This window comes from Rana temporaria, chromosome 3 (genome assembly GCF_905171775.1).
Source record: "Rana temporaria chromosome 3, aRanTem1.1, whole genome shotgun sequence".
Classification (NCBI taxonomy): Eukaryota; Metazoa; Chordata; class Amphibia; order Anura; family Ranidae; genus Rana; species Rana temporaria.
In genome coordinates this window covers 468701470-468719873 of record NC_053491.1, presented here as the reverse complement: position 1 = coordinate 468719873, position 18404 = coordinate 468701470, and the positions used below count along the sequence as shown (strand labels likewise).

General features: G+C 48.1%; 1 protein-coding gene across 4 annotated transcripts in view; it reads left to right on the top strand.

Annotated features, from left to right (window-relative positions):
• Positions 1-16410, top strand: part of LOC120933617 (dnaJ homolog subfamily C member 3-like) — a 32244-nt gene extending 15834 nt beyond the window's left edge. For all 4 annotated transcript variants that reach the window (XM_040346921.1, XM_040346920.1, XM_040346919.1 and 1 more), the window contains exons 7-13: positions 3023-3204; positions 4700-4819; positions 9342-9447; positions 9539-9659; positions 12134-12266; positions 12359-12507; positions 15796-16410. In XM_040346921.1, the coding sequence (XP_040202855.1) occupies positions 3023-3204; positions 4700-4819; positions 9342-9447; positions 9539-9659; positions 12134-12266; positions 12359-12507; positions 15796-15935 (951 nt within the window). In that variant the 3' untranslated portion in view covers positions 15936-16410. The remainder of the gene's footprint in view (positions 1-3022; positions 3205-4699; positions 4820-9341; positions 9448-9538; positions 9660-12133; positions 12267-12358; positions 12508-15795) is intronic.
• The last annotated feature ends 1994 nt before the right edge of the window (positions 16411-18404 follow it).

Genomic DNA, 18404 nt, shown 5'->3' with positions numbered 1-18404 from the left:
ACGTATCGGCCTAAACTGAGGAAAACATTTTTTTTTTATATATTTTTTGGGGATATTTATTATAGCAAAAAATGAAAAAATATTTATTTTATTTCAATATTGTCGCTCTATTTTTGTTTATAGCGCAAAAAATAAAAACCGCAGAGGTGATCAAATACCACCAAAAGAAAGCTCTATTTGTGGGAAAAAAAGGACGCCAATTTTGTTTGGGAGCCACGTCACATGACTGCGCAATTGTCAGTTAAAGCGACGCAGTCCCAAATCGCAAAAAGTGGCCCGGTCATCGACCAGCAATATGGTCCGGGGCTGAAGTGGTTAAAGTGTGACACGTGAGGTATCCGTTTACTCGGCGTAAAATCTTCTGTCACATTATACAAAAAAATTGGGCTAACTTTACTGTTTTTGTTTTTATTCATGATTTTTTTTTTTTTAAATGCATTTGAAAAAGTACTGCGCAAATACCGAAACACCATAAAAAGTTACAATGACCACCATTTTATTCCCTAGGGCAGTGATGGTGAACCTTGGCACCCCAGATGTTTTGGAACTACATTTCCCATGATGCTCCATTACACTGCAGAGTGCATGAGCATCATGGGAAATGTAGTTCCAAAACATCTGGGGTGCCAAGGTTCACCATCACTGGCCTAGGGTGTCTGCTAATTTTTTATATATATATATATATATATATATATATATATATATATATATATATATATATATATATATATATATATATATATATATACATATATACATACATACATACATACATACATACATACATACATACATACATACATACATACATACATACATACATACATACATATATACATACATATACATATACATATACATATACATATATATACACACACGGCTCAAAATTTCAAATCCAGTTGCCGCGCCCAACCCCTACCATGTTCTGCCCCTAAACACACCCTCTAATGAAATTACACTTAAATGGTTAATGCAGAATTAAGTTATAAAAATAAATATTAACTGCAGCCTGCCTGTGTCCCCAATTGCAGCCTTGTGTCCCCAAATGCAGCCCATGTGTAGCCTTGTGCCCCCAAATGCAGCCTTGTGTCCTCAAATGCAGCCTTGTGTCCCCAAATGCAGCCTTGTGTAGCCTTGTGTTCCCAAATGCAGCCTTGTGCCCCCAAATGCAGCCTTGTGTAGCCTTGTGTTCCCAAATGCAGCCTTGTGTCCCCAAATGCAGCCATGTGTAGCCTTGTGTCCTTAAATGCAGCCTTGTGTCCTCAAATGCAGCCTTGTGTCCTCAAATGCAGCCTTGTGTCCCCAAATGCAGCCTTGTGTAGCCTTTTGTTCCCAAATGCAGCCTTGTGTTCCCAAATGCAGCCTTGTGTTCCCAAATGTAGCCTTGTGTTCCCAAATGTAGCAGCCTTGTGTTCCCAAATGTAGCAGCCTTGTGTTCCCAAATGCAGCCTTGTGTCCCCAAACGCAGCCTTGTGTAGCCTTGTGTTCCCAAATGCAGCCTTGTGTTCCCAAATGCAGCCTTGTGTTCCCAAATGTAGCCTTGTGTTCCCAAATGTAGCAGCCTTGTGTTCCCAAATGTAGCAGCCTTGTGTTCCCAAATGCAGCCTTGTGTCCCCAAACGCAGCCTTGTGTAGCCTTGTGTTCCCAAATGCAGCCTTGTGTAGCCTTGTGTTCCCAAATGTAGCCTTGTGTTCCCAAATGCAGACTTGTGTAGCCTTGTGTCCTCAAATGCAGCCTTGTGTCCTCAAATGCAGCCTTGTGTTCCCAAATGCAGCCTTGTGTTCCCAAATGCAGCCTTGTGTAGCCTTGTGTTCCCAAATGTAGCCTTGTGTTCCCAAATGCAGACTTGTGTAGCCTTGTGTTCCCAAATGCAGCCTTGTGTCCTCAAATGCAGCCTTGTGTTCCCAAATGCAGCCTTGTTTTCCCAAATGCAGCCTTGTGTAGCCTTGTGTTCCCAAATGCAGCCTTGTGTCCTCAAATGCAGTCTTGTGTCCCCAAATGCAGCCTTGTGTACCCAAATGCAGCCTTGTGTTCCCAAATGCAGCCTTGTGTCCCCAAATGCAGCCTTGTGTAGCCTTGTGTTCCCAAATGCAGCCTTGTGTCCTCAAATGCAGTCTTGTGTCCTCAAATGCAGCCTTGTGTTCCTCAAATGCAGCCTTGTGTTCCCAAATGCAGCCTCGTGTCCCCAAATGCAGCCTTGTGTAGCCTTGTGTTCCCAAATGCAGCCTTGTGTTCCCAAATGCAGCTTTGTGTTCCCAAATGCAGCCTTGTGTTCCCAAATGCAGCCTTGTGTTCCCAAATGCAGCCTCGTGTCCCCAAATGCAGCCTTGTGTAGCCTTGTGTTCCCAAATGCAGCCTTGTGTTCCCAAATGCAGCCTTGTGTTCCCAAATGCAGCCTTGTGTTCCCAAATGCAGCCTTGTGTTCCCAATGCAGCCTTGTGTCCCCAAATGCAGCCATGCGTAGGTCCCCAGTGGCCTACCTGTGTAGGCAAAGAGAAAGGCCGCTGCCGCCTGGTTGATCACCGTTCCAATCCTGGGACGGTGATCTGTCTATTAAAGTGCCCGGACAAGGGGGAGGGGCTATATACGACGACGCGCGGCGGGGAACACACAGCTATTGTAATGAAAGCTGTTATGTTCCCTGCGCGCTGATCAACCAGGCGGCAGCAGCTCTCCTCTCTCTTCCCCCACGATCGCCCACACTCGCCCAGCCCTTAAAATGCGAGCAGACGAGTGGAATTTTTGAGGGATATATATATATATATATATATTTTGGGGGTTCCGAGTCATTTTCTAGCAAAAAAAAAGGGGAATTTTTACATGTAGGAGAGAAGTGCTGGAATTGGCGCGGTATGGAAGTGGTTAAATTGGAGTCAATGGATTGCTATTTTTGGACAGATATTTTATCTAAGAAATATTCCCTAAAACCATGGCCTGTTGGGGGTACTTGAGGACAGGGGTGAGAACTGCTGCTCTAATCTACTACCTCCCTGAGTTTTTATTTCTCTTGAATTTTTAGTTCTGCCCTTGGGACCCGAGTGTCCGGGAGCTGAGGTCCGAGTGTTACCTCCGAATCGGAGAGCTAAGTAAGGCCATCCAGGACCTCAAACCAACAACCAAACTCCGAAACGACAACAGAGCCGCCTTCTTGAAACTGAGCCGCCTCTACTACACAATGGGAGAGCATGAGGAGAGCCTGAGGTAAGGAGTATGTACTACACAATGGGAGAGCATGAGGAGAGCCTGAGGTGAGGAGGATGTACTACACAATGGGAGAGCATGAGGAGAGCCTGAGGTGAGGAGGATGTACTACACAATGGGAGAGCACGAGGAGAGCCTGAGGTGAGGAGTATGTACTACACAATGGGAGAGCATGAGGAGAGCCTGAGGTGAGGAGTATGTACTACACAATGGGAGAGCCTGAGGTGAGGAGTATGTACTACACAATGGGAGAGCGTGAGGAGAGCCTGAGGTGAGGAGTATGTACTACACAATGGGAGAGCATGAGGAGAGCCTGAGGTGAGGAGTGTGTACTACACAATGGGAGAGCGTGAGGAGAGCCTGAGGTGAGGAGGATGTACTACACAATGGGAGAGCATGAGGAGAGCCTGAGGTGAGGAGTATGTACTACACAATGGGAGAGCATGAGGAGAGCCTGAGGTGAGGAGTATGTACTACACAATGGGAGAGCCTGAGGTGAGGAGTATGTACTACACAATGGGAGAGCATGAGGAGAGCCTGAGGTGAGGAGTATGTACTACACAATGGGAGAGCGTGAGGAGAGCCTGAGGTGAGGAGGATGTACTACACAATGGGAGAGCATGAGGAGAGCCTGAGGTGAGGAGTATGTACTACACAATGGGAGAGCATGAGGAGAGCCTGAGGTGAGGAGTATGTACTACACAATGGGAGAGCATGAGGAGAGCCTGAGGTGAGGAGTATGTACTACACAATGGGAGAGCATGAGGAGAGCCTGAGGTGAGCAGTATGTACTACACAATGGGAGAGCATGAGGAGAGCCTGAAACTGAGCCGTCTCTACTACACAATGGGAGAGCATGAGGAGAGCCTGAGGTGAGGAGTATGTACTACACAATGGGAGAGCATGAGGAGAGCCTGAGGTGAGGAGAATGTACTACACAATGGGGGGGGCAAATAGAGAGTCTTAAAGGGGTTGTAAAGGTACAATATTTTCTTTCCTAAATATCTTCCTTTACCTTAGTGCAGTCCTCCTTCACTTACCTCATCCTTCCATTTTGCTTTTAAATGTCCTTATTTCTTCTGAGAAATCCTCACTTCCTGTTCTTCTGTCTGTAACTCCACACAGTAATGCAAGGCTTTCTCCCTGGTGTGGAGTGTCGTGCTCGCCCCCTCCCTTGGACTACAGGAGAGTCAGGACGCCCACTAACACACAGCTCCTTTATCTGCAACATAGAGAGCTTCCTGACTCTCCTGTACGGTGTGTAAGAACCCGGAGTGAGGTTGTAAGGACCTACTACACCACAAGAAAGAGTGAGAGGTGAGAGAGATCTCCTCTATCACAGGAGACTGAAAGATCTGAGCTGTGAGAGATCCATTCCATTGCTGTTCTTGTGTTATATAGAGATGTTGGCGGCGATGAAGGCAGATCATCTACAAAGTGTTAGTTGCTTGGTGTGTTTACTATAACATTGTGATGTTTGTGTTGCTCTATTTAGCCAAGTACGAGAGTGTCTGAAGCTGGATCAGGACGACAAAGATTGCTTCTCACATTATAAACAAGTCAAGAAGCTCTCCAGACAGCTGGAATCAGCCGAAGAACTAATCCGAGACCACAGGTGAGTTCCTGAGCACTTCCTTCCTTCCTAGAAACTAGAGGTACCCACCAATGAACGGTGACCATCGGTCAAGCCAGACGGTTATCATTTGCACCAAAGCCAACCATCAAGCCTTTGTCGTAATAAAATCCCATAGTAAAAGCAGCACACACAGTACACCAAAACACTGGCTAGGCACACATTCAACCCTTTGATTGCCCTAGATGTTTAACCCCTTCCCAGCCAGTGTCATTGGTACAGTGACCATGTAGAGCAGGCATGTCCAAAGTCCGGCCCGCGGGCCAAAAGCGGCCAGCGTTTCGGTTTTGAATGGCCCGCCTGGTTATTTGGACATGTATATTTTTTGTGCACCCCGACAATCTCCCAGTGCCGGAGCCACAAAAGATGTAAATGCCTTGGAGGGGACAGGGAGGAGGCGGGACGAGTGCCGTACACACAAAGGAGAATTTCCTGTTTACAGACGGCCTCTGTAATAGGAAGTCCCGTCTCCGGCGCTGCCATTGGACAACTGTTCTGTCCATCAAAAGAGGCAGGACTTTCTATTAAAGAGGCCGCCATGTAAACAGGAGATTCTCCTGTAGGTAATCTTTGGCGCTCGCGAGTGCATTCCTGGCAATGGTGGGTGCTGCATTCCTGGCAATGGTGGGTGCTGCATTCCTGGCAATGGTGGGTGCTGCATTCCTGGAAATGGTTGGTGCTGCATTCATGGCAATATTGGGTCTGCAGATGGACACTTGTGAGGCTGCAGAAGGGCACTGACCTTTATTAAAGTGAAGGTGCGTGTTATACGCCAATAAATACGATATATCCAAATAATACACCTGAGTTAATCTCTTTACTCGCCCACAGCCACAAGGGAAAGAGAATTCTTGTTGGGCAGTGTATTAGTTGCTCGAATGAACACACTTAGGCCGGGTACACACGGACAAACATGTATGGTGAAAGCGGTCCGTCGGACCGTTTCCACCATACATGTCTGCCAGAGGGCTTCTGTACGATGGTTGTACACACCATCGTACAGAAGTCCGCGCGTAAACAATACGCGGGGCGTGTCCGCGGTGTCGCCGCGTCGATGACGCGGTGTCGCCGCGACAATGACGCGGCGACGTGGGCGGCCCGCCTTTAAAATGCTTCCACGCATGCGTCGAAGTCATTCGACGCATGCGAGGGACGGCGGGCGCCTGGACATGTACGGTAGGTCTGTACTGACGACCGTACATGTCCGAGCGGGCTGAATTCCAGCGGACTGTTTTAAAACAAGTCCAGGAATATTTGTCTGCTGGGAAAAGGCCCGGCGGGCAAATGTTTGCTGGAATTCGGCCCGCTCGCGCCCACACACGACCAAACATGTCTGCTGAAACTGGCCTGCGGGCCAGTTTCAGCAGACATGTTTGCTCGTGAGTATGGGGCCTTAGACTGAATTTTAATGGTTCGAAGAATGTCAGGCAAAATGGTCGGCCCTCGCGCATGTTCACTTCATCAAATTTGGCCCCCTTTGAAAAAAGTTTGGACACCCCTGATGTAGAGCTTTATCACTGATCACTGTATTGGTGGCACTGGTTTTCTCAAGTGTCAGTTAGTGTCTGATTTGTTTGCTGCAATATCGCAGTCCCGCTATAAATTGCTTATCACCGCCATTACTAGTAAAAAAAAAAAAAAAATTCCAATACAGTGAAACCTCGAATTGCGAATAACGCGGTTAATGCGCGTTTCGCAATACGAGCAATGTATTTAAAAAAAATCCTGACTTAGTTTGCGAGTGTCTCGCAAAACGCGCAGGATTCAAGCCACAGCGGTGTGCAGTACTGCGTTTGGCCTGAGGTGGGGGAGGGGGGGGGAAGCTGGAGCCGTTCGGAAATGCATAGAAAGCATGTCCTCAGGCCTTTCCGTGTGTTTTTCTGAGGCTCTCCGGTGCCCCCCACCTCTGGACGCATGCGGTATTGCATGCCATTGAAGTCGATGAAGAACAAATTATTTTAGTTTTCTTTGACTTCTGTGGGGAAACTCGATTTGATATGCGAGTACTTGGATTACGAGTGTTCTCCTGGAACGGATTATGCTCGTAATCCGAGGTTCCACTGTATGTGTGTGTGTGTGTATATATGTATATATGTATATGTGTATATATATATATATATATATATATATATATATATATATATATATATATATATATACCATAGTTTTGTAGACGCTATAACATTTGCGCAAACCAATTCGTATACGCTTATTGGGAATTTTGGCCCAGATTCACTAAAGAGATACGACGGCGTATCTCCTGATATGCCGTCGTATCTCTGTTTTAGGGTCTTCCTAACTATGCGACTGATTCATAGAATCAGTTACGCATAGTTAGCCCTAAGATCCGACAGGTGTAATTGAATTACACTGTCGGATCTTAGGATGCAGTACCGCGGCCGCCGCTGGGGGGAGTTTGCGTCGTAAACCAGCGTCGGGTATGCAAATTAGGAGTTGTGGCGATCCACGATGGTTTTTCGCGTTCGCTACGTCGCTGATAGTCTAGTTTCCTGTCGCAAAGTTAGTCGTCGTTTTAGGTGCCCTAACTTTACACAGCACACGTATGTGCTGTATAAAGTATGGCCGTCGTTCCCGCGTCGAAATTTAAAATTTTTCCTTCTTGCGTAAGACGTCCGGGAATACGGAAGTACGCTACGCACGTCGCCGTTCGAAAAAATTACGTCACTTCGCGCAAAGCACGGCGGGAAATTCAAAGGGGAGCATGCGCAGTAGGTCCGGCGCGGGAGCGCGCCTAATTTAAATGGCACACGCCCCTTTGAATTACGCGGGCTTACGCCGGAGGCCGCCGGCGGAAGTTTTCTCGCTTTGCTTTGTGAATCGGGCACTTGCGATGAAAACTTGCACATAAGTTTTCATACGATACGTTACGCCGCCGCGATTCTACGTGAATCTGGGCCTTTGTAGCAAAAATATGTGGCGGAATACATATTACCCATATTACCTAAATTGATGAAGAGGTTTTATTTTTTATTTTAAATGTTTTATTAGATATGTTTTATAGCAGAAAGTAAAAAAAAAAAAAATATATATATATATATATATATATATATATAACATTTTAATTTCTTTATTTTTTTTAATTCTCTGCATTTTTTTTTTTTTTTTTTTTAATAATGCAAAAAATAAAAACCGCAGAGGTGATCAAATGCCACCCAAAGAAAGCTCTATTTGTGGGGAAAAAGGACAAACATTTATGTACAGTGTTGCACGACAGCACAACTGTCCGTTTAAAGTAACGCAGTGCCATATCGCAAAAAAAACGCCTGGTCACGAAGGGGGGGGGGGGGGGGGGGGGGAGGGAATCTTCCAGAGTTTAAGTGGTTAAAGTGGAAGTAAACCCGCCTATCATTTTCAGCCAAGGAAGCTGCCATCTTGGCCTCTGTTTAATCTTCAACTGCCATGATGCTGCACATGTGATCAGTTATGACACCAGCCATTGGATGGTGTGACAGTTTGGTTGAGAGCACAGCCAATGAGACAGTTAGCATTTCAGGCATGCCGGGAATGTAACTGTCTTTGGAAACTATTAAAATCATTGGCCCAGATTCAGGTAGATCGGAGCAATATTTGCGTGGGCAAAGAGCAAAGATTTTTCTCTGCGCCCACGCAAATATTTTGATATGCCCGCGATTCACGGAGCAGTAGCTCCGTAAATTGCGCGGGCGCTATGCTAATTAGCCCTGCGTAAGGGCGCCTAATGTAAATGATCCCGCCGGGGGCGGGAATCATTTAAATTAGGCGCGCTCCCGCGCCGAGCGAACAGCGCATGCTCCGTCGGGAAACTTTCCCGACGTGCATTGCGGCAAATGATGTCGCAAGGACGTCATTTGCTTCTAAGTGAACGTGAATGGCGTCCAGCGCCATTCATGAATCACTTACGTAAACGACGTGAAATTTAAATTTCACGAGCGGGAAGCGCAGCTATACTTTAGCATTGGTTGCGCCTGCTATTAGCAGGAGCAACCTTGCGCTAAAGTTGGCGTACGGAAACTCCGTACCTTGCGTGCGCAGGGCCCGCGCAACTTTTGTGAATCGGTGGTAGTATGCAATTTGCATACTATACGCCGATCACAATGGCCGCGCCCCCTAGCGGCCAACGCAAGAATGCAGCCTAGGATATGAAGGCATAAGGAGGCTTATGTTTGTCACATCCTAGGCTGCATTCGGTGTAACGAGGTTCCTGAATCAGGAGCACTCGTTACACCGGAGCAAGTAAGCACTTGCGCCGCGCAACCTATGGTTGCGCGGGCGCAAGTGCTTCTTGAATCTGGGCCATTGGGTTTACTTCCGCTTTAACTAAAAAGAAAAGTGCCTCTCTTGGGCTATGGAGAGATTTTTTGTGTGTCTTTTTTTTTTTTTTTGGCTGATCCAAAGGCAATGAAAAAGACAAATATGGGTGTGATCTGCCATGATATGGTGAAGTGCGTCTGATGTAGTCCCAACTCTCCCAGTAAATAACGCGCTGTGTGTTTTTTTTCTGCAGGTACGAATCTGCTATAGAAAAATTTGAAGCGGCCATAAAAACAGAACCCAATGTGGAAATTTACAGGAAAGAGGCAAAGGAGCGGATCTGTCACTGCTTGTCAAAGGTGTGTCTTCTAGTCGTGTTCAGGGTCCTACTAATGGGGGCTGAGATCTGTACCATAATAATGTGTCACCTTTGTATCCTGTGACCTGTAGAGTCAGCACACAGAGGCAGCCATTAAGACATGTACAGAATCCCATCAGAGAGACCCCCACAATCCTCAGGTGCTGAAGGACAGAGCCGAAGCCTATATCCTGAATGAGGAGTATGAGAAAGGTGTGTGTGCGGCTCTTCATACTGCTTCCTTCATCTATCATTTCATTCTCCATTATTATTTGTCTGTTCCTTTCCCTTTTCTGTATCCTCCCTTCTCTTGTGTCCTGTCCTCCCCTATCCTCCCTTTTCTTGTGTCCTGTCCTCCCCTATCCTCCCTTCTCTTGTGTCCTGTCCTCCCCTATCCTCCCTTCTCTTGTGTCCTGTCCTCCCCTATCCTCCCTTCTCTTGTGTCCTTTCCTCCCCTATCCTCCCTTCTCTTGTGTCCTTTCCTCCCCTATCCTCCCTTCTCTTGTGTCCTGTCCTCCCCTATCCTCCCTTCTCTTGTGTCCTGTCCTCCCCTATCCTCCCTTCTCTTGTGTCCTTTCCTCCCCTATCCTCCCTTCTCTTGTGTCCTGTCCTCCCCTATCCTCCCTTCTCTTGTGTCCTGTCCTCCCCTATCCTCCCTTCTCTTGTGTCCTTTCCTCCCCTATCCTCCCTTCTCTTGTGTCCTGTCCTCCCCTATCCTCCCTTCTCTTGTGTCCTTTCCTCCCCTATCCTCCCGTCTCTTGTGTCCTGTCCTCCCCTATCCTCCCTTCTCCTGTGTCCTGTCCTCCCCTATCCTCCCTTCTCTTGTGTCATGTCCTCCCCTATCCTCCCTTCTCTTGTGTCCTGTCCTCCCCTATCCTCCCTTCTCCTGTGTCCTGTCCTCCCCTATCCTCCCTTCTCCTGTGTCCTGTCCTCCCTTCTCTTGTGTCCTGTCCTCCCTTCTCTTGTGTCCTGTCCTCCCCTTTCCTCCCTTCTCTTGTGTCCTGTCCTCCCCTATCCTCCCTTCTCTTGTGTCCTGTCCTCCCCTATCCTCCCTTCTATTGTGTCCTGTCCTCTCCTATCCTCCCTTCTCTTGTGTCCTGTCCTCCCCTATCCTCCCTTCTCCTGTGTCCTGTCCTCCCCTATCCTCCCTTCTCCTGTGTCCTGTCCTCCCTTCTCTTGTGTCCTGTCCTCCCCTATCCTCCCTTCTCTTGTGTCCTGTCCTCCCCTTTCCTCCCTTCTCTTGTGTCCTGTCCTCCCCTATCCTCCCTTCTCTTGTGTCCTGTCCTCCCTTCTCTTGTGTCCTGTCCTCCCCTATCCTCCCTTCTCTTGTGTCCTGTCCTCCCCTTTCCTCCCTTCTCTTGTGTCCTGTCCTCCCCTATCCTCCCTTCTCTTGTGTCCTGTCCTCCCCTATCCTCCCTTCTCTTGTGTCCTGTCCTCCCCTATCCTCCCTTCTCTTGTGTCCTGTCCTCCCCTATCCTCCCTTCTCTTGTGTCCTATCCTCCCTTCTCTTGTGTCCTATCCTCCCCTAGCCTCCCTTTCTTGTCCTTCCTCTCCCGTTTCTTGTCCTTTTTTGTTCCTCTTTTATTTTGTGGTTTGTTCTCTTCTGTCTCCAGTCCAGCCATGCCCTCTCTTCTCCCTTCCTATGTCTCTCCACTACTCTGCTTTGCTCTGCTATCTCCAGTCCAGTCCTGCTGCCTCTTTTCCATTCCTGTGTCGTCTCCACTCCTCATATTTCCTACCTTCTCCCCTGTGTCCTCTCCACTCCTCGTATTTCCTGTCCTCTCCACTCCTTGTATTTCCTGTCCTCTCCACTCCTTGTATTTCCTGTCCTCTCCACTCCTCGTATTTCCTGTCCTCTCCACTCCTCGTATTTCCTGTCCTCTCCACTCCTCGTATTTCCTGTCCTCTCCACTCCTCGTATTTCCTGTCCTCTCCACTCCTCGTATTTCCTGTCCTCTCCACTCCTCTCCGTACCGACCTAGTGCATTACATGTTTTATTGAATAAATAAAAGCAAAAAAGTCCTACTCACAAGGAGAGCTTTGACAGCAGCTTATCAGACAGGTCTCTTGGTTCCTGCCAACAAGACCTGATGATGCCGAGGATCCAGTGATACCCCAATGGCGGAATGGCTAACTTTTCTGGGGTGCACCCCTTTCTTCAGAGCCTGGAAGGTCTGTCATAGCTCTCTCCCAAATGCCCTCAATATATATATATATATATGTGTGTGTGTGTATTTGCACATGTGCAAAGGAATCCAGAAATCTGGTGACCTTCAATTTGCCAGTCCCACCCCTTAATCATGGCTATTGCCACTCAAAGGAACGGAACTCTCAGGTGACCACCAAGCAACTGTTCAGCAGACTGCACAGTTAAAGTCTAGAACACCCATATTTGTCAGCAGGGAAGCACATGCACGTCTAAAGGGATTCCGGGAAAGTGTTCTTTTATATGAAGGAGATCTGAGGCAGGGAGCTGCCAGCCTCTCCCATTAGGTTGGAGGCAAACATCAGCAGACAGACCCAGAAATGACATCGCTTGATCTCAAAATGTAGTATTTCTTGAAAACAAAATCATTTGAAACATTTTTTTTTTTTCAGAAATGGCACTTCAGCTTTCAGTACTTCTTCCACTATCTGAAATGTAATCTTTTTTCACATTGTTGTGTTTTTTTTTTTTCTCTGTCAGCGGTGGAGGATTTCCAGCAAGCCAAAGAACTGGACGGAGAGAACGAGGAAATAAAGGAAGGTCTGGAGAGGTCTCAGAAACTTCTCAAACAGTCCCGGAAGCGGGATTACTACAAGATCCTGGGTGTGAAAAGGTAACCTCCCATAGCGACTGTTATTGATGTGCGTGCATAGTGCATGTGTCGTGAGGACAGACCGTGGTGACCCCAGCATTACATTTTCATAGAAACGCCAACAAGCAGGAAGTGATCAAAGCATACAGGAAGTTGGCACAGCAGTGGCATCCGGACAACTTTCAGTCAGAGGAGGAAAAAAGAGAAGCTGAGAAGAAATTCATCGATATTGCAGCTGCCAAAGAAGTGTTAACGGACCCAGGTAAAGACCGCTGTCCCCCAAAGTATGGAAAGCCCCTACACTGACCACCGCTGTCCCCCAAAGTATGAAGGCCCCTACACTGACCACCGCTGTCCCCCAAAGTATGGAAGGCCCTACACTGACCACCGCTGTCCCCCAAAGTATGGAAGGCCCTACACTGACCACCGCTGTCCCCCAAAGTATGGAAGGCCCCTACACTGACCACCGCTGTCCCCCAAAGTATGGAAGGCCCCTACACTGACCACCGCTGCCCCCCAAAGTATGGAAGGCCCCTACACTGACCACCGCTGTCCCCCAAAGTATGAAGGCCCCTACACTGACCACCGCTGTCCCCCAAAGTATGGAAGGCCCTACACTGACCACCGCTGTCCCCCAAAGTATGGAAGGCCCCTACACTGACCACCGTTGTCCCCCAAAGTATGGAAGGCCCCTACACTGACCACCGTTGTCCCCCAAAGTATGGAAGGCCCCTACACTGACCACCGTTGTCCCCCAAAGTATGGAAGGCCCTACACTGACCACCGCTGTCCCCCAAAGTATGGAAGGCCCTACACTGACCACCGCTGTCCCCCAAAGTATGGAAGGCCCCTACACTGACCACCGCTGTCCCCCAAAGTATGGAAGGCCCTACACTGACCACCACTGTCCCCCAAAGTATGGAAGGCCCTACACTGACCACCGTTGTCCCCCAAAGTATGGAAGGCCCTACACTGACCACCGTTGTCCCCCAAAGTATGGAAGGCCCTACACTGACCACCGTTGTCCCCCAAAGTATGGAAGGCCCCTACACTGACCACCGTTGTCCCCCAAAGTATGGAAGGCCCCTACACTGACCACCGCTGTCCCCCAAAGTATGGAAGGCCCTACACTGACCACCACTGTCCCCCAAAGTATGGAAGGCCCCTACACTGACCACCGCTGCCCCCCAAAGTATGGAAGGCCCCTACACTGACCACCGTTGTCCCCCAAAGTATGGAAGGCCCTACACTGACCACCGTTGTCCCCCAAAGTATGGAAGGCCCTACACTGACCACCGTTGTCCCCCAAAGTATGGAAGGCCCTACAATGACCACCGTTGTCCCCCAAAGTATGGAAGGCCCTACACTGACCACCGTTGTCCCCCAAAGTATGGAAGGCCCTACACTGACCACCGTTGTCCCCCAAAGTATGGAAGGCCCCTACACTGACCACCGTTGTCCCCCAAAGTATGGAAGGCCCCTACACTGACCACCGCTGTCCCCCAAAGTATGGAAGGCCCTACACTGACCACCACTGTCCCCCAAAGTATGGAAGGCCCCTACACTGACCACCGCTGCCCCCCAAAGTATGGAAGGCCCCTACACTGACCACCGTTGTCCCCCAAAGTATGGAAGGCCCTACACTGACCACCGTTGTCCCCCAAAGTATGGAAGGCCCTACACTGACCACCGCTGTCCCCCAAAGTATGGAAGGCCCTACACTGACCACCGCTGTCCCTCCCCCCCCGCTTTCCTGTAGTGTAAAATCTCATATTTACTGGACAAAAAAAAGTATTTTCAAGCTCTGTGTGGAAGCAGCAGACCTATTGCTCTGCCTTTTGCAAAGCTCATGCTCCCTGGTGATTGTAAAGCTCTACAGTAAATGTTTAAGGGTACGGATTCAAAAACTGTCTGTGTAGGGAAAGGACGAATGTAGAGAAAAACAAACTGTACAGCTTTGACCACCGTTACGTAATTCCCTTGCTATAGGTGTATAGGCCATTTATGTACCTCCCAAAACTCCCAAAGATGGCGTAATCTCATCCAGCCTTGTTGCTCTGACACATCCAGCCATAATTGCTCACCCCCACCATCACAGGAGCAAGCTAAACCCTGCACATGTGTGGTCCACCATCTCCTCCATTGCAGCATTTCTTACCTCAGAGCTACTGTAACAAGGGAGAGTGAGTGCATGTGAGGGTGCTAGGTCTATGCCCTCCACTGACCACCACTGTCCCCCAAAGTATGGGGCCCTACACTGTCCACCATTGTCCCCCCACACCTACACTGTCCACCATTGTCCCCCCACACCTACACTGTCCACCATTGTCCCCCCACACCTACACTGTCCACCATTGTCCCCCCACACCTACACTGTCCACCATTGTCCCCCCACACCTACCCTGTCCACCATTGTCCCCCCACACCTACACTGTCCACCATTGTCCCCCCACACCTACACTGTCCACCATTGTCCCCCCACACCTACACTGTCCACCATTGTCCCCCAAAGTATGAAGGCCCTACACTGACCAATATTGACCCGCAAAGTATAAAGGCCCTCCACTGACCACCGTTGTCCCCCAAAGTATGAAGGCCCTATACTGACCAATATTAACCCCCAAAGTATGAAGTGCTTTACACTGTCCACCAATGTCCCCCAAAGCATGGGGGCCCTACACTGACCACTATTGACCCCCAAACTATAAAGGCCCTCCACTGTCCACCATTGTCACCCAAAGCATGGGAACCCTACACTGACCACTATTGACCCCAAAAGTATGGGGCCCTACACTGTCTACCATTGTCCCCCAAAGCATGGGAATCCTACACTGACCACTATTGACCCCAAAATTATGGGGCCCTACACTGTCTACCATTGTCCCCCAAAGCATGGGAATCCTACACTGGCCACTATTGACCCCAAAAGTATGGGGCCCTACACTGTCCACCATTGTCCCCCCACACCTACACTGTCCACCATTGTCCTCCCCACACCTACACTGTCCACCATTGTCCCCCCACACCTACACTGACCACTATTGACCCCAAAAGTATGAAGGGCCCTACACTGTCCACCATTGTCCCCCAAAGCATGAGGGCCCTACACTGACCACTATTGACCCCCAAAGCATGGGAATCCTACACTGGCCACTATTGACCCCAAAAGTATGGGGCCCTACACTGTCTACCATTGTCCCCCAAAGCATGGGAACCCTACACTGACCACTATTGACCCCAAAAGTATGGGGCCCTACACTGTCCACCATTGTCCCCCAAAGTATGAAGGGCCCTGCATTGTCCACCATTGTCCCCCAAACTATGAAGGCCAAACACTGACCAATATTGACCCCAAAAGTATGAAGGGCTCTGCATTGTCCACCATTGTACCCCAAAGTATGGGGGCCCTACACTGACCACTATAGTACCACAATTCATAGACCTAATTGACACCCTAACTATTTGAAGGGACCCTCCACAGTAAAACGTCTGAGAACAGCTGATCTAGCTTGTATACAACTGCCTCTGATCCTTTCTTTGCCTCTTCCAGAAATGCGTCAGAAGGTGGACGCTGGAGAAGACCCTCTGGACCCCGAGAACCAGCAAGGCTCCGGACACCACCAGCAGTGGCCTTTTGAGTTTAACCCTTTCAGCTCAGGCAATTTCCACTTTAAATTTAACTATAACTGATCCCCCTTGGTCCTTCACCTGGTCCTGGTGGCTGACCGGTAGACAGGAATGCACTCCATGCTGGCCCACTCTCCAGGTCGCCTTCAGAAGAACTCTTTTAAAAAAACATATCCGTTTACAGTGGGGGTGAACCCCAAAAAAAGACTGCTGCATGCCCAGTGTGTGACCAGCTCCTGAAGATGTCTCCTCCTGGTTGTTTTCCAGCAGGAATCTACTTGTGACCATTGAGGACAAAGGGCATGGACTCCTCGCCTCTCCTGGACTTCTGTGGAACTGGTTCCAAGAGAGCCGTGAAATGCCGTACTGTAAAGGGTGCCTGGATCGCCCTTTTCACACAATAAAAACCTTTTCCAGCGCTGAAAAGAGTTTGGTCAAATAGAACACAAAAGTTGGGAAAGAAAAAAATAAAATAAACTTTGGAAGTTGTAGGGGGTGGGAGAAGATATATTATTAAATAATAAATCCTTTTAAATGAGAAGCTTGTATTCATTTTTATCATAATCAGTCTTTAACCACTTAAGCCCCGGACCAAAATGCTGCCTAAAGACCCAAGGGGTTTTTACAGTTCGGGACTGCGCCGCTTTAACAGACAATTGCGCGGTCGTGCGACGTGGCTCCCAAACAAAATTGGCGTATTTTTTTCCCCACAAATAGAGCTTTCTTTTGGTGGTATTTGATCACCTCTGCGGTTTTTATTTTTTGCGCTATAAACAAAAATAGAGCGACAATTTTGAAAAAAATGCTATATTTTTTTACTTTTTGCTATAATAAATATCCCCCAAAAACATATATAACATTTTTTTTTTCCTCAGTTTAGGCCGATACGTATTCTTCTACCTATTTTTGGTAAAAAAAAATCGCAATAATCGTTTATCGCAGGGGTCGACAAATCCCGGGCGCCAGGTCGCCATGGCGACTAGAAATAGGGTCCTGGCGACTTGGCTTGGAAGGGGGGGCAAAAAAATAAAAAAAAAATTTTTTTTTTTTTTTTTTTTTTTTTTGTGAGCTGGCACCATCTGGTGGTGAGCCGTTGGTATTACAAGTTATTACCACCAGATGTTCAAGCTGGCGCCATCTGGTGGTGGCAGTTGGTATTACAAGTTAAGCATTACACGTTAAACAACAATTCTACTGTAATTTTTCACTATTTTCACTGCCATCTTCTTCCCTCTAATTAGAACCCCCAAACATTATATATATTTTTTATCCTAAAACCCTAGAGAATAAAATGGCGATCGTTGCAATACTTTCTGTCATGCCGTATTTGCGCAGCGGTCTTGCAAGCGCACTTTTTTGGGGAAAAAAATTACACTTTTTTTTAATTAAAAAATAAGACAACAGTAAAATTATCCCCATTTTTTTTTAATATTATGAAAGATAATGTTACGCCGAGTAAATTGATACCCAACATGTCACGCTTCAAAATTACGTCCGCTCGTGGAATGGCGTCAAACTTTTACCCTTTAAAATCTTCATAGGCGACGTTTAAAAAATTCTACAGGTTGCATGTTTTGAGTTACACAGGAGGTCTAGGGCTAGAATTATTGCTCTCGCTCTACCAATCGCGGCGATACCTCACATGTGTGGTTTGAACACCGTTTACATGTGCGGTCGCTGCTCACGAATGTGTTCGCTTCTGCGCGCAAGCTCGTCGCGACGGGGCGCGTTTTCTGGCTCCTAACTTTTTTAGCTGGCTCCTAGATTCCAAGCAAATTTGTCAACCCCTGGTTTATCGGTTGGTTTGCGCAAAATTTATAGTGTTTACAAAATAGGGGATAGTTTTTTTTTATTTTTTTTTACTACTAATGGCGGCGATCAGCGATTTTTTTCGTGACTGCGACATTATGGCGGACACTTCGGACAATTTTGACACATTTTTGGGACCATTGTCATTTTCACAGCAAAAAATGCATTTAAATTGCATTCTTTATTGTGAAAATGACAGTTGCAGTTTGGGAGTTAACCACAGGGGGCGCTGTAGGAGTTAGGGTTCACCTAGTGTGTGTTTACAACTGTAGGGGGGTGTGGCTGTAGGAATGACGTCATCGATCGTGTCTTCCCTATAAAGGGAATGATGCGATCGATGCGCCGCCACAGTGAAGCACGGGGAAGCCGTGTTTACATACGGCTCTCCCCGTTCTTCAGCTCCGGGGAGCGATCGCGACGGAGCGGCTATAAACGAATAGCCGCGCCGTCGTCCCGGATCGCTCCTGAAGCCACGGGGACCGCCGCATGTACGGGGGGGGGGTCCCGATCGGACCCCCAACCCACGTCGAGCAGGGCACGTATATATACGTACATGTGCCTGCCTGTGCCATTCTGCTGACGTATATGTACATGAGGCGGTCCTTAAGTGGTTATTCTCCAAGAGGGCTCCATGTTTATGGTCAATGAACAAATGTAGCGCTACCCCTGTAGAGGGCGCTGATTTAAGTTGCAGAAGCCACTGGTCATACAAGCGACAATCCA